This window comes from Chiloscyllium plagiosum, unplaced genomic scaffold (genome assembly GCF_037043375.1).
Source record: "Chiloscyllium plagiosum isolate Xiang-an unplaced genomic scaffold, Cpla_swu_hap1 HiC_scaffold_4, whole genome shotgun sequence".
Classification (NCBI taxonomy): Eukaryota; Metazoa; Chordata; class Chondrichthyes; order Orectolobiformes; family Hemiscylliidae; genus Chiloscyllium; species Chiloscyllium plagiosum.
The window spans coordinates 41,607,542-41,620,963 of record NW_028270142.1 but is presented as its reverse complement, the minus strand read 5'-3'; the positions used below and the strand labels follow the sequence as shown (position 1 = coordinate 41,620,963).

The 13,422-nt window shown below is 43.3% G+C and overlaps 1 protein-coding gene across 1 annotated transcript in view; it reads left to right on the top strand.

The window, feature by feature from the left end:
• Nucleotides 1–2,495: 2,495 nt before the first annotated feature.
• The window catches only part of rspo2 (R-spondin 2), a 122,111-nt gene continuing 111,184 nt past the window's right edge, over nucleotides 2,496–13,422 (top strand). Inside the window, exons 1-2 of the mRNA XM_043688745.2 lie at nucleotides 2,496–2,656; nucleotides 2,899–3,314. Of these exons, the coding sequence (XP_043544680.1) occupies nucleotides 3,221–3,314 (94 nt within the window). The 5' untranslated portion in view covers nucleotides 2,496–2,656; nucleotides 2,899–3,220. The remainder of the gene's footprint in view (nucleotides 2,657–2,898; nucleotides 3,315–13,422) is intronic.

Genomic DNA, 13,422 nt, shown 5'->3' with positions numbered 1-13,422 from the left:
TTCAACACAAATCGTTGAGGAAAAGGGCAGTAGATTGAAGGCGAAGATGAACATGACCACACTTTCAAGGGTAAAAACAATTCTTATTACGCAGATTTAAGAGATAGTACAGAATTGGAATAAGTCAGAAAGCACAGACCCTGAGGAGAATGGGAGCAATATCATCAGTGCCATTGTTCATATCAGAATCCAAAGCATGTAGGAGCTGGCTTATTTTGTGATGTTAGAAGTTGAGTTGCTCTGCTAATGAGGAGAAAGTGAGGACTGCTGATGCTGGAGATTACATTCAAAATGTGTGGTACTGGAAAAGCACAGCCGGTCAGGCAGCATCCAAGGAGCAGGGGAATTAACATTTCGAGCAAAAGCCCTTCTTCATCAGGAATGAGGCTTATGGTCTGGGGGGGGTGGGGGGGGGGGGGTGGCTGAGAGATAAATGGATAGGGGTGGGGCTGGAGCTGGAGGGAAGGTAACTGAGGATGTGATGGGCAGATGAAGATGTCACCCTTCTATCGTAAGGATGTTATTAAACTTGAGAAGGTGCTGAAAAGATTTACAAAGATGCTGCCCCAGGACTGAAGAGTTTGAGTTATCGGGAGAGGCTGAATAAGCTGGGCCTTTCTTTCCCTGGAATGTCAGAGACTGAGGGATGACCTTGTTAGAGATTTATAAAATCATGAGGGTCATGAATACGAGACATAGTCAAGATCTTTTTCCGAGGGTAAGGGAATCCAAATCTAGAGGACATTGGTTTCACGTGAGAGGTGAAAGATTTTAAAAAGGACCGGAGGGATAGGTTTTTCACGCAGAGGGTGGTGCATGTATGGAATGAGCTGCCAGAGGAAGTGGTGGAAGCTGGTACAATTACAGCATTTGAAAGGCATTTGGATGGGCATATGAATTGGAAGGGTTTGGAGGGATATGAGCCAAATACTGGCAAATGGGACTAATCAGATTGGGATGTTTGGTTGGCACAGATGAGTTGGACCCAAGGGTCTGTTGCCACGCTGAATGACTGTCTAACTCTATACATGTGTGGTAAGTGTACAGCACCTCATCACTTTCTATGACTTGGTCAGCTTCTGTAAGTATGTAAGGGATGCACCTTGACAGTTTGATAGTGATGCAACAGCACACCCATCTATAAACTTACCCAAACCATTCTGCTCTGTTGTAATCTGTCATGACACCTGATTTAAAATTTATATCTGATGGTTTGATAGAATGCTGAAAGGCTCATCAAATTTTCTCTGAAATCTCAGACTTAATGAGTGTCCTTCCCTCTCCTGCAGTGCCAATCATTTTGTCTTGAGTTTTCACCATTAGGCAAGCAAACTCTACCACCCGCATTAATTGGGATGCAAAGCAGTGGTTAAGCAGATGTCAAACATTTTCCTTCTGGAGAGAGTTTATTAGTTATTCAGTCTGATGGTACATAAAACTGTTTCCCGTTATACCTACCCAGTCAATCAATCAATTAATTAGCATAACTTATTTAGTTACTTGCTTTATAACACAGTTCCAAAGGGCCCTCTTGTGTAGAGTTAGCAAACCCTGATCTTGAGGTGTGTAATAACTTCTCTGAATCAGGTTGATTGAGAAAAAAAAGGTTGAATTGAAAAAGAAATACCAGTTTCAGATTATTCAAAACCCAATTCACATGCACATAGTTCCAGGTTATTCAAATCCTGATCTGCATACACACAGATCCAGATTTTTCAGATTTTGCTCTGTATCTACACAGTTCCAAATCCAGAAATGATTGATCAGATCCTAATCCTGTACACAGGATCGCAAGTTATTCAAACTGCGATCCATTCACACAGTTCCAGTTTATTCAAATTCTGACCTGCATACACACACTTGTAGATTATTCAATTCTTGATCCATGTACAGTTTCAGATAATTCAGATGCTGATCCAAGTGCATAACTAATTGAAATCTGTGTACACAGTCCCAGATTTGTTCCTTAATCAGCTGCAAGCTACTAAATAGAAATTAAATTTAAACCTATTTTTACTCATTCTTTAGAATATCTATTTTAACAGTTGTGATCGTGTCCTTTTCTAACTGTCACATTTGGACACATGAAACAACATGCTGGCAGTGTATCGATTCCGTGCCCATAGAAGCACAAGTTTGAGGGGGCGGGGATGAGAGAAATGAAAGGGTTTTCGCTGGCTGTGTGAGCACAGAACCACTCCCGGCGGTAGGACCCTGCAGAAAGCAGCGGGAAGATCTGCTGCGAGTTTGGTGTAAGACGTGAGCACAGCACCCCCTGTTAGCTCTCAATCCCTTTTGCACCTTGCAGGAAAAAAATCCGGAATGTTTGGCTGTGTCTCTCCTCCTTCTCCCCACCCACCGAGCTCCTTGTACCACAGCTCGGAGCGTCATCCGTGGAACGATTACAAGAGGGAGGGGACTGAAGCATCATCTGGGAGAGAGAAGGTAGTTGACTGTGTGCAGTCCGATCTCACAGTGCAGTAACTGGAGAGACAGCAAAACCTCTGGACTACGCTTTAATAGACAGAAACAGCAAGAGGCAACTTCAGTTTCCATGGGATCATGTCCTGCAGGGCTGTCTGTCTCACACGCTCTTCATGGACCGGTTGATTTGAGAAAGAAACTGGACCAAGTGTTGCTGTGATCACTTCTCGAGGTAATTAAGTTGAAAGTGATTTATTGAGTACATTGCAATAGATTTTCTCTTCGCTCCTGGTTTTGTCTTTCTTTTAAAGAAAACAATCCTGCTTCGGTTTGTCTTTTTTTTTAAAGGAAATCTAGAGCCAGATTTTGTGGTTGTTCCTGTTTAAAAGCGGACTTGTTTATTGATGATGCAAATGAGAGTTTAATGTGATTATTGATAGCTCGTTATCTTGTGACTTGTGTCTCCTGCTCTAGAGCTTTGGGATTGAGTTCCGCCTTGCTGTCCTGAAGATGTGGAGACTGCAAGTTGGGAGATTGCCGATTCTCTGGTCCCCAGTGTGAGGGCAGGTCAGGCTGAGTCTGCTGTTCATCCCCTCCTCTGTCTCTGGCTGAAGCTTAGGTCTGGCCAGTGGCTAGAAGCGGTGCTGCTGGTTCATCATCATCATCATCCGTGTGGTTATTTGGACCCACCCTCCGACCCTCACATCCGAGTCAAGCCGCCTGGGTCTCTCACCCAGCCCGGAGGCATCCCCGAGAGTACCGTCTGTTTCCCCCCCTCCACATCCTAGAAGCACAGATGCATTTTCGACTCGTTTCACTTGCGCTCGTTCTTCTAAACTGTATGGATGATGGGCACAGCCTGAATAACCGAGGGAAGCGGACCAGGAGAGGTCAGTGATGGGGATAGACTTAAAGAACGCAGCACTCGGGATACTTTAATCAACTTTTTGTTTTTACAAAGTTAGGGGATTGAAAATTAACGGAGAGCAGATTCTTAGTTACGTCCCGAGTAGGTTTTGTTGTATTTTGAAGAATTCAAACTCTAAACCAATTCCAATCCTGGGGTTAAACTGAATGCTCCTGGATCAGGGAATAAGCGGATTGGAGCAGCGGGCCAGACCGAGCCCCGAACGTAATGAAACCGTGTGGGTTGATTTTCGTCTTTCTCCACTTCACCGCCCAGGACTGTTTGTCCGTCTCTGCATGGGGACCCACATGTCCCCTGTGTGTGGGGGGTCGGTCTGACTGTCTGACTGTCTGTCTGTTTCGGTGTGCTCCGGTACGTCTGCCTCTGGTTTTTTAGGTTATTCTATTTAAATCTACCGCCTATTGTTTTGTGTTGGAGCCAATTCTCTCACTCCACCTTCCGAACATATCCCAGACACACACACTCCCTGATGTGTAAATCAGGAAGGTTAGGGTCTCCAGTACCCGTGTTCGGCTGAGAAAAGACCGGGACAATTTACATTGTAGACCACCTTTCCTACCCCCAACCTCTAGTTTCCTTTTGTGGGGGGCTCGGTTTAAAGATACTGGGGAATGGGGGGAAAATAATATCTCCAACCATCAGGAGAGGGCCAGACAACACGAACTCAGCTGTTTGGGGATCGGCTGGTCTCTCAGTAACAGGTGATGCAGGTTAAAGGCTGCACTTTCAGTTGGTGGTCAGGAATGACTTCAATCCAAATATAAGCCTTCTGCGTAACTGTCTTACCCGGATAGTAAAGCCAAGAAGCCTTTGCAATACGGTTAACAATTACACGCGAAGATTCTAGTTGGACACTTACCCGGGAGTAAGGAATCCAACATTGGAAGTTTCCCCTCTCTCTGGGAGGGGGGCGATTGTGGCAGTTCATTCCGGTGGGTTCAGGAAGGGGGGGGGGGGGGGGAATCTGGTTGAAAACCACTCAGTTCGGCCAGTGGCACTTAGCCTCCAATTCCATTTAGATTCTGTCTCTGAGACCGGCTCTGGGAGTGCTGCTATTGTCTTTTAGAGAATAATTCTCTAAATCGGAATATTAACACACACTCCCTCTCGGTGAGAATAAGCAGAGAGTGAACTTTCCATCATGCTGGGTTTTTTGTTTAAGAAAACCAGTGGGAGAAGCGGTGTGGGGGCGCGGATTTCCTCCCGTCGCTACTGAGTCCAGGTTCGGGGGGAATCTGGGCAACTCGTGATCCGAGTCTTTCTGAGGAACATGAAAGGAAGAGTGGGACACTCCAGTTCTTCCCCACATCTTTTTGTCTCCTTATTTAAGGACGGATGTAAATGTGTCGGAAGTGGTTGTGGCTTCCCAGATTGACCTGTGCACTGAGCTGCTGATTTTTTTTTAATGGGGAAAGATTGGGCAGGCTTGTGTTTGCGCACGAATTTCGAAAGAGCAAGGCGTGATTTGATTGAAATAAGATCTTGAATTGTCTTGAAGGTAGATGTGGAAAGTGTTTACTCCTGTGGCAGCATTGCCCTAGATTCTAATTGAGATTTGGAGGGATTGTTTTGCACCCCCCCCCCCCCCATTAAACCTAGCGCACTCAGTTTGTAACGTGCTAGAAAATTCTGAATTCGGTTGGATACTACTTTTTAGTACTGCACTAATAATCTTAAGTGTGGGCAGTCTGAAAATAAATTATTTTCTTTCCAGTGTGGAAACAGGCCCTTCGGCCCAACAAGTCCACACCGACCCTCCGAAGAGCAACCCACCCAGACCCATTCCCCTATATTTACCCCTTCCCCTAACACTACAGGCAATTTAGCGTGGCCAATTCACCTAACCTGCACATTTTTGGACTGTGGGAGGAAACTGGAGCACCCGGAGGAAATGTGCAAATCCCAGACAGTCGCCTGAAGTGGGAATTGAACCCAGGTCTCTGGTGCTATGAGGCAGCAGTGCTAACCACGGTGCCACCCATTCCTCATTGTTTTTTTTTAAAGAAGTAATTGTTATTAAACAATCATCCCACTTTCAGATTGGCATCACTCAAACTGGTTCCTTAGGAAATCGACCATTCTACCCGCTCCGATCTGAGATTCAAGACCCACGTGTGTTCTAACCCTTAACTGCCCTCAAGTGTCCTTATGTCACACTACATTATACTGCCCCATTGCTTAAGGCAGCTCATTGTGATGAAAATTTCGACAATGGGAAATTATTTTGAAAATAAAATGCTTTAAGTTTGAAAACGCAAACTGACGTGAAGTGGCTTCATGTGCATGTAAGTGTGAAGGTGGCTGTTTTAGTCTGAGGGTTAGCTTGATTGTCACAGCCATACACAACTTTTTCAAGAAATAAGTCCCAATGCATTTTTATAGAAATGGTCAAAAAAACACTTGACACTGACTCACAAGGAGATATCTTAACAGACAACAAAGATTGTCAAAAAAAAGGAAATTTTAAGCACCAAATATAAAGGGAATTAATTCCCTTGCCTCGTAGTGGAGGAAATTGGAGATGCAGAGGGACAAATCATGGAAATTAATTTTGAAATGAGGTTAAGTCTTTTGAATCATTGCTCATGTGCTGATCAGGCACAGGAGAAGGGTGAATGGGACTTTCCAAGAGTTAGGAGACCCTGGGTAGAATTTTGGCTGATCTTTTAAGATTGTGGTGGAAGCTTGGCCAAGTGAGCATTGAGGTATCCAACAGAGTCATAAAGGCACAATGCAGAGATACAGTTGTAACTATATTTGGATGGTCACCTTTTATTAGTAGACTTGTATATTCTTTATGCCATGTGCATTCAGTAGATTGTGAAACCTAGTTAGAAGCCCAAGTATTTCGTTGAACTGCTGAAAGTGTATCTGCAAAAGACTTGCACCTGCTCAACTTCTCATCCAGTTGAGATGACTCCACCAATCTTTGCATGGCCTTCCTGCTGAGTTCTGTGTGAAAGCCAGGTGGTGTCACTTGTCTGCGAAGTGGGAATAACATTCTACGAGATTAGTGTGATTTGAGTTCAATGTAAGACAAGTTTTAGGTTATCAGAGGTTGGGTAAAATACTGTCTGCAGAGGTGTGCAGAAAGCAGAACAGGCAGTAGTGTATTTGCTCAGTAGGGTATCAGAGTCCACTCTGAGAGAATGTGAGGGTTCAAGTATGTGTGAATAGAAGTCTTGGTGTAGTTGTGTAGAATTTTGCCACTATTCCTGGTTTACAATGTCTGGTTGTTGCATTCTCTCTTGGGCAAGGGAACCACAAAATGTCAGTCAGAAAGTGTTCTGGATTGATGAGCCATTCAAATGAGGATTAGTTGTGTAAAATGGGCTTGAAATCTCTGGAGATGATGAGAACATAGAATTGAGGTGGGTGTTTTAAGCTCCAAGTAGGCTTAAGGTCGTAGAACTGCCATCACCGAGTTCTGAAACTTCAAGGGTATCAACACAGAGCAATGGCTGGAATGAAATACTTCACATGGGAAGGAGAAATGGATGCTGTATCCACTAGGAGTGTAGCTGATAATAGTGCTCTGCATACCTGACCAATACAAAATTAATGGAATGGAGTCAGAACAGTAAAATGACCTCTAAACTTAAACTTTATTTAATAAAATTGCATTGAATTCTTCCAAAAGCCAGAGGATACAAGCACATGTTGATCAACTAATCCTCATTGAACAGCCCATCTCATGAATGCTTGTGCCTTCTGGTGGGCAAGGTAATCAAAACTGTACATTGTAAACTAGGAACAGTCTCATCTGTACAATTACAGCAAGGCTTCTTTCACATATTCTGCAATCCCTCTTGCATTATCTCAAATCAGTCTCAAATATTCTGGCAAGTAAACACAACACCGCTGCCTCTACAACCTTATGCACACCCCATCAGAAATATATCCTGAGCGTCATTTCAGTGTTAACACCAGGAAGTCAGAATTCTAGTTGGACTGCATCTCAAGTGATGTGACCTGTTGAGACATTCTGGGTCTGGAGCAAGTTCTGAGAAGAGCTAATGATGTGATGCTGATGGTAATAAAAGCATCTTCCACAGAAAAGGTATCGACTGTGTAAATTGTTGAAAGGCTTAATTCCCAAAGCCAGTTTGTGCCTAAATCTGTTAATCATTTGATTTATGCCAATTTTAGTCTGTGGTGAGTTGAGGTTCAGCTGGACTGTGAAGTGGCCTCATTCTGTCCTTATCCAGTTGGGTGCAGATTCTGCTCCAGAGTGTGTGACTACCCAACTTAGTTTTTAATATAACCTGGTATTGTTTGCTTCAAAACAAGCTGTGTAAAATGGTTTATTTTTGAAAGTTATTTATCAAAATCATTATTGCTTTTTCTAAATGTGACTGATACAATTGTAGTTTTGCTCCCTAGCTGCATTATCCAGGCAGTTCATCTAATCCTGATGCAATTATCTAGTTTAGCATTTTTTTGCTATGATTCTGCTTTCCTATTTGTGGGGGTTAAGTGCAATTATTTGTGAGAAATGTTGTTTTCCATTTGCTAGAGCTGTTGATATGTGAAATCAGGTTTGTGTAAGAGTTTGATTAGCAGCAATTATGATTTGACTGACTCCTAGGGAGGTGTGGGGGAAGAATTCCTCACCTTTTCCAACAATTTTAAAAGCACCTCCATGAAGATATACATCTAGTCATAGTCTTAGATGTACAAGACTGCAACAGACCTTTTCAGTCCAAATCTTCCATACTGTCCCATTTGCCAGGACTTAGCAAATATCCCCCTCAACCCTTTCTATTCATATTTAAAAAGGCATCTGGTTGGGTATGTTGTAAATGTACAGCCTCCACCACCACCTCTGATAGTTCATTTCATACATGCACCACCCTCCGCATGAAAAAAATGCCCCTTGGGTCCCTTTTTTTTTTAAATCTTTCCTCTCTCACCTTAAACCTATGCCCTCTAGGCCTGGACTCTCCCACCCCAGGGAAATGGCTTTGTTTATTTACCCTATCCATGCCCCTCATGATTTTATAAACCTCTACGATGTCATCGTCTGGTGTTCGAGAATGAAAACTCGATTGTTTGGGATGGATTAAATGAAGTGGTTTGAGTGTTTGGTTCCAGTTTATAATCTCTCCATGGTTGGATTTGGACAAATTTAAACTTCCTAGTAGTCTGTGTTTTTCTTTTGCCAGACTCTGTAACCTGTGGAAAATTCTAATCTCAATTCAAGGGTTTCAGAAATTGTACAACCGGTGCTTTGGGTGACTGCCAGTAGGAGGCAGCATTTCTTGTAAGTGTCCTTGTGACTATCCCAATGCTAAACTGAAAACCATTAAATGCAACCAAATAGCCAAATTATATAAAAAATGGGTTTAAGTCATCGCGCTCTCAAATGGATGTTTGCTGTTTACACTTAATTGTGATATGTTGGTATGTTACATTTCAACATACTCTCTTTTTTGACTTTTTGAATCAAAAAGGGTGTTTTCAAATTTGAATAAATTTTCTGGTTGAGCCAGTATTGGATCTTGTTTGACCCCTATGTATATCTCAACAAGAGGAACAAATTGTCTTGAATAACGATTTTATCTTCAGTGGCTAATTTTATCATGATCCAGTTGGTAGCACTTTCTCCTGAGCCAGAAGCCTATGTATTCCTGTCCCAATTGAGAGCACAATTCAGGCTGCCACACCCTTTGCAGTACTAAGTGGGTGTTTTCCTGTCAGAGGTGTCAAATTTCAGACGAGATGCTCATCTTGGGCACAGTCTGTCTCCTTAGCACGTGGGAATGATTGACTTCAGCACTACAGCATTTTGAAAAACAGCAGTGATGTTCTCCTTGGCTTCCTGGTGAATATTTATCCTTCACCAACACCACCAAAAGTTGATAATCTGGTCAGTATTCCCTTGTTTATGGGCACTTGCTTTGTGCAAGTCAATTGCTGTATTTCCTACATTACCACAGTGATTATATTTCAAACCTACTTCAGTGACTCAAGTACTTTGCTATGTAACTTTCTGCTATCTACTTTCCACAGCCTCAGCCTGTTTTTTTGGCGACATGGTGACTCAGTTAGTACTGCTGCTTCACAGTATCAGGGACCCAGATTTCAATTCCAGCCTTGGGTGACTGTCTGTGTGGAGTTTGCATGTTCTCGCAGTGTCCTTGTGTGTTTCCTCTGGGTGCTCCGGTTTCTCCTACAATCCAAAGATATGCAGGTTAGGTGAATTGGCCATGCTAAAAATTGCACATAGTGTTCAGGGACATGTAGTCTAGGTGCATTAGTCAGGGGTATATACAGGGTAGGGGAATGAGTCTTAGTGGGTTACTCTTTGGAGGGTGGGCGTGGACTTGTTGGGCCAAAGGACCTGTTTCCACACTGTAAGAATTTTAATTCTTCTAATAAAATGTGGGTCTTTTGTGCTAAGATAATGGCAAAATGAAGCACATTTAAGTCAATCTTAACTTCCAAATGGTTATTGCTGCTATGTAGCTGGAAGGGAGAGATCCCTGGGGTCAGGCTGTTGGTGACTGGGATTTGTGACTTTGAATTCCGCTTCAATAATTGTGAATATTTTCATATTGCACCATTTTTCGATAGCTTAATTTTGTCTTTAAATGGCCAAGTTGGTTTTTCAGGCTGGTGAACATGCCTCTTGGAGTGCAGCAGTCTATTCAAACTCTTGGGATTATCAGTGTGCTTGGGAGATTGGTGTCTAATATAACTGGCCATAATGAAAACTCCTCTGTACAAGCAGTTTGAAAGTTCAATAGTGATTTGTTTATGTTTGTAATCCTCCAGTTCATGAACAATGCTTTACATCCCTGGAAGACAATGGCTCACTGGGTAACGATTGAGCCAAATCTCTGTTTTTAATTTAAAATTATTCATGTAAACTCCATTTAGAAGGTTGATGTTTTATTATCTATCCCTCTTTTGAGAAGATGGTGGTGAGCCTTCTATATAGCTCGCTGACTAGACCATGTCAGAAGGCAGTTAATCACTTGTCGGTGAGGGATTGGAGTTCCTCAACTTCATATGGGGAGAGGTTGCTAGGTTCCACCCCCTCCCTGTCGTCCACTCCTTTTAAGACACTGGTGAACTGGGAGGGTTAAATGTCCCTCTTATAGTTCCCTGATTTTTTTTTTCTTCTTGCCAAAATCCAGCTTTTATTATCTGATTTTACATTCTTAGAGTTCAAAGCTCCCTGTGACTTTATCGTTCTTTTTTGAGTCAGAGTGTCATAGAGATATACAGCTTGGAAATGGACCCTTTGATCCAACTCGTCCATGCCAGAGATATCCCAATCTAGTCCCACCTGCCAGCATCTGGCCCATAATCCCTCCAAACCCTTCCTATTCATATACCCAGGAGAAAGTGAGGACTGCAGATGCTAGAGATCAGAGCTGAAAAATGTGTTGCTGGAAAAGCGCAGCAAGTCAGGCAGCATCCCTGGAGCAGGAGAATCAATGTTTCGGGCATAAGTCCTGCCTGTTCAACCTCTCCCCATAGCTCAAACCCTGGCAACATCCTTGTAAATCTTTTCTGAACCCTTTTAAGTTTCACAACATCTTTCCGATCGGAAGGAGACCAGAACTGCATGCAATATTCCAACAGTGGCCTAACCAATGTCCTGTACAGCCGCAACATGACCTCCCAACTCCTGTACCCGGTACACTGACCAATAAAAGAAAGCATATCAAACGCCGCCTTCACTATCCTATCTACCTGCGACTCCGCTTTCGATGAGCTATGAACCTGCACTCCAAGGTCTCTTTGTTCAGCAACACTCCCTACGACCTTACCATGAAGTGTATAAGCCCTGCTAAGAATTGCTTTCCCAAAATGCAGTACCTTGCATTTATTTGAATTAAACTTCATCTGTCACTTCTCAGCCCATTGGCCCATTTGATCAAGATCCTGTTGTAATCTGAGGTAACCCTCTTCGCTGTCCACTACATGTCCAATTTTGGTGTCATCTGTCAACTTACTACCTGTACCTCTTACGCTTGCATCCAAATCATTTATGTAAATGACAAAAAGTAGAGGACCCAGCACCATTCCTTGTGGCACTCCACTGGTCACAGGCCTCCAGTCTGAAAAACAACCCTCCACCACCACCCTCTGTCTTCTACCTTTGAGCCAGTTCTGTATCCAAATGGCTAGTTCTCCCTGTATTCCATGAGATCTAACCTTGCTAATCAGTCTCCCAAGGGGAACCTTGTCGAACACCTTACCGAAGTCCATATAGATCACATCTACCGCTCTGCCCTCATCAATCTTCTTTGTTACTTCTTCAAAAAGCTCAATCAAGTTTGTGAGACATGGTTTCCCACGCACAAAGCCATGTTGACTATCCCGAATCAGTCCTTGTCTTTCCAAATAAATGTACATCCTGTCCCTCAGGATTCCCTCCGACAACTTGCCCACCACCGAGGTCAGGCTCACTGGTCTATAGATCCCTGGCTTGTCCTTACTGCCCTTCTTAAATAGTGGCACCACGTTTGCCAACCTCCAGTCTTCCGGCACCTCACCTGTGACTATTGATGATACAAATATCTCAGAAAGAGGCCCAGCAATCACTTCTCTAGCTTCCCACAGAGTTCTACGGTACACCTGATCAGGTCCTGGTGATTTATCCACCTTTTTTTATGCGTTTCAAGACATCCAGCACTTCCTCCTCTGTAATCTGGACATTTTTTGCAAGGTGTAACAATCTATTTCACTACTCTCTATATTTTCCATATCCTTTTCCACAGTAAATACTGATGCAAAATATTCGTTAGTACCTCACGACTCCCCCACCCCCACCCTATTTTCTGCGGCTCCACACACAGGCCACCTTGCTGACCTTTGAGTGGCCCAATTCTCTCCCTAGTTACTCTTTTTTTTTTTTGTCCTTACTGTATTTACAAAAAACTCTTTGGATTCTCCTTAACTCTATTTGCCAAAGCTATTTCATGTCCCCCTTTTTTCCCTCCTGATTTCTGTCTTAAGTATACGCCTACTTCCTTAGACTCTTCTTAGGATTCACTCGATCTATCTATCATGTCTAGTTCTAACTCCATGTGGGAGAAAGGGAGATTCAAGATAATGTCTGTTCATAAAAGACCTGCTTTCAGAAGTAAGCTGCTCTTTCTAATGAATGGCATCTTGTTGCCCCAGTGCCCATGTAGTTGTGGTTTGCAAACTTGATAAAGAAAGGCTTACATTCCTATAACAATTTAGAAGCTGCGACAGCAATATCTTTCAGAATGCAGTCAATATTGAAATGTTGAAACCAACTTGTGCAAAACAAGTTTTTAAAAACAGCAGTGTAACAAGTAGGTTTTTGATGTTGGCTGAATGTTATGGTGTTGAGATGTATCCTATCGAGCTGCACTTGTTTAGTCATTTGGATTCTGCCAAAGCCACTCAGCTCCTGAACCTTTTTACAGCTTTGGTACAAAGATGGACAAAAGAGCTGAATTCCAGAGGGTCACTGACTGACCGACTGCCCCCAGCAGTAAACTAGCATTTGAGTGAGGGTGACATCATGGAGCTCTAGCAAAGCTGGAGTCAGTTGTAATCTATGGTGTGGGAGGGTTACAAGAGCAGGTCTGAGTGAGTAACGAACTAACTGACATCCTGACTCTCAAACAAGACGTAAACCTGGAGTGCTTGCTCCCCAAAACAAGGCACAAGCCAGTTGGAATGCTCGCTCCCCACTTTGCTGAATGAGACAAGTTCCAACAATACTCAAGAAGCTTGGCATCACCCAGGACAAAGCAGCCCACTTGATTGGCACCACATTCATAAACACTCACTCCCTCTACAACTGATGCACAGTAACAGCAGTGTGTACCACTTACAGGATGCATTACAGAAATTCACTTTCATGGGAACACCACCACCCGCAAGATTCCCTCCGAGCCAATCACCATCCTGATTTGGAAATACCACCATTCCTTCCTGTCGCTGAGTCAAAATCCTGGATCACCCACCCCAACAGCATTGTGGGTCAACCCACAGCACATGGACTGCAGTGGGTCAAGAAAGCAACTTACCACCACCACCACCATGTCAAGGGCAATGAATGCTGGGCCAAGCAGGAA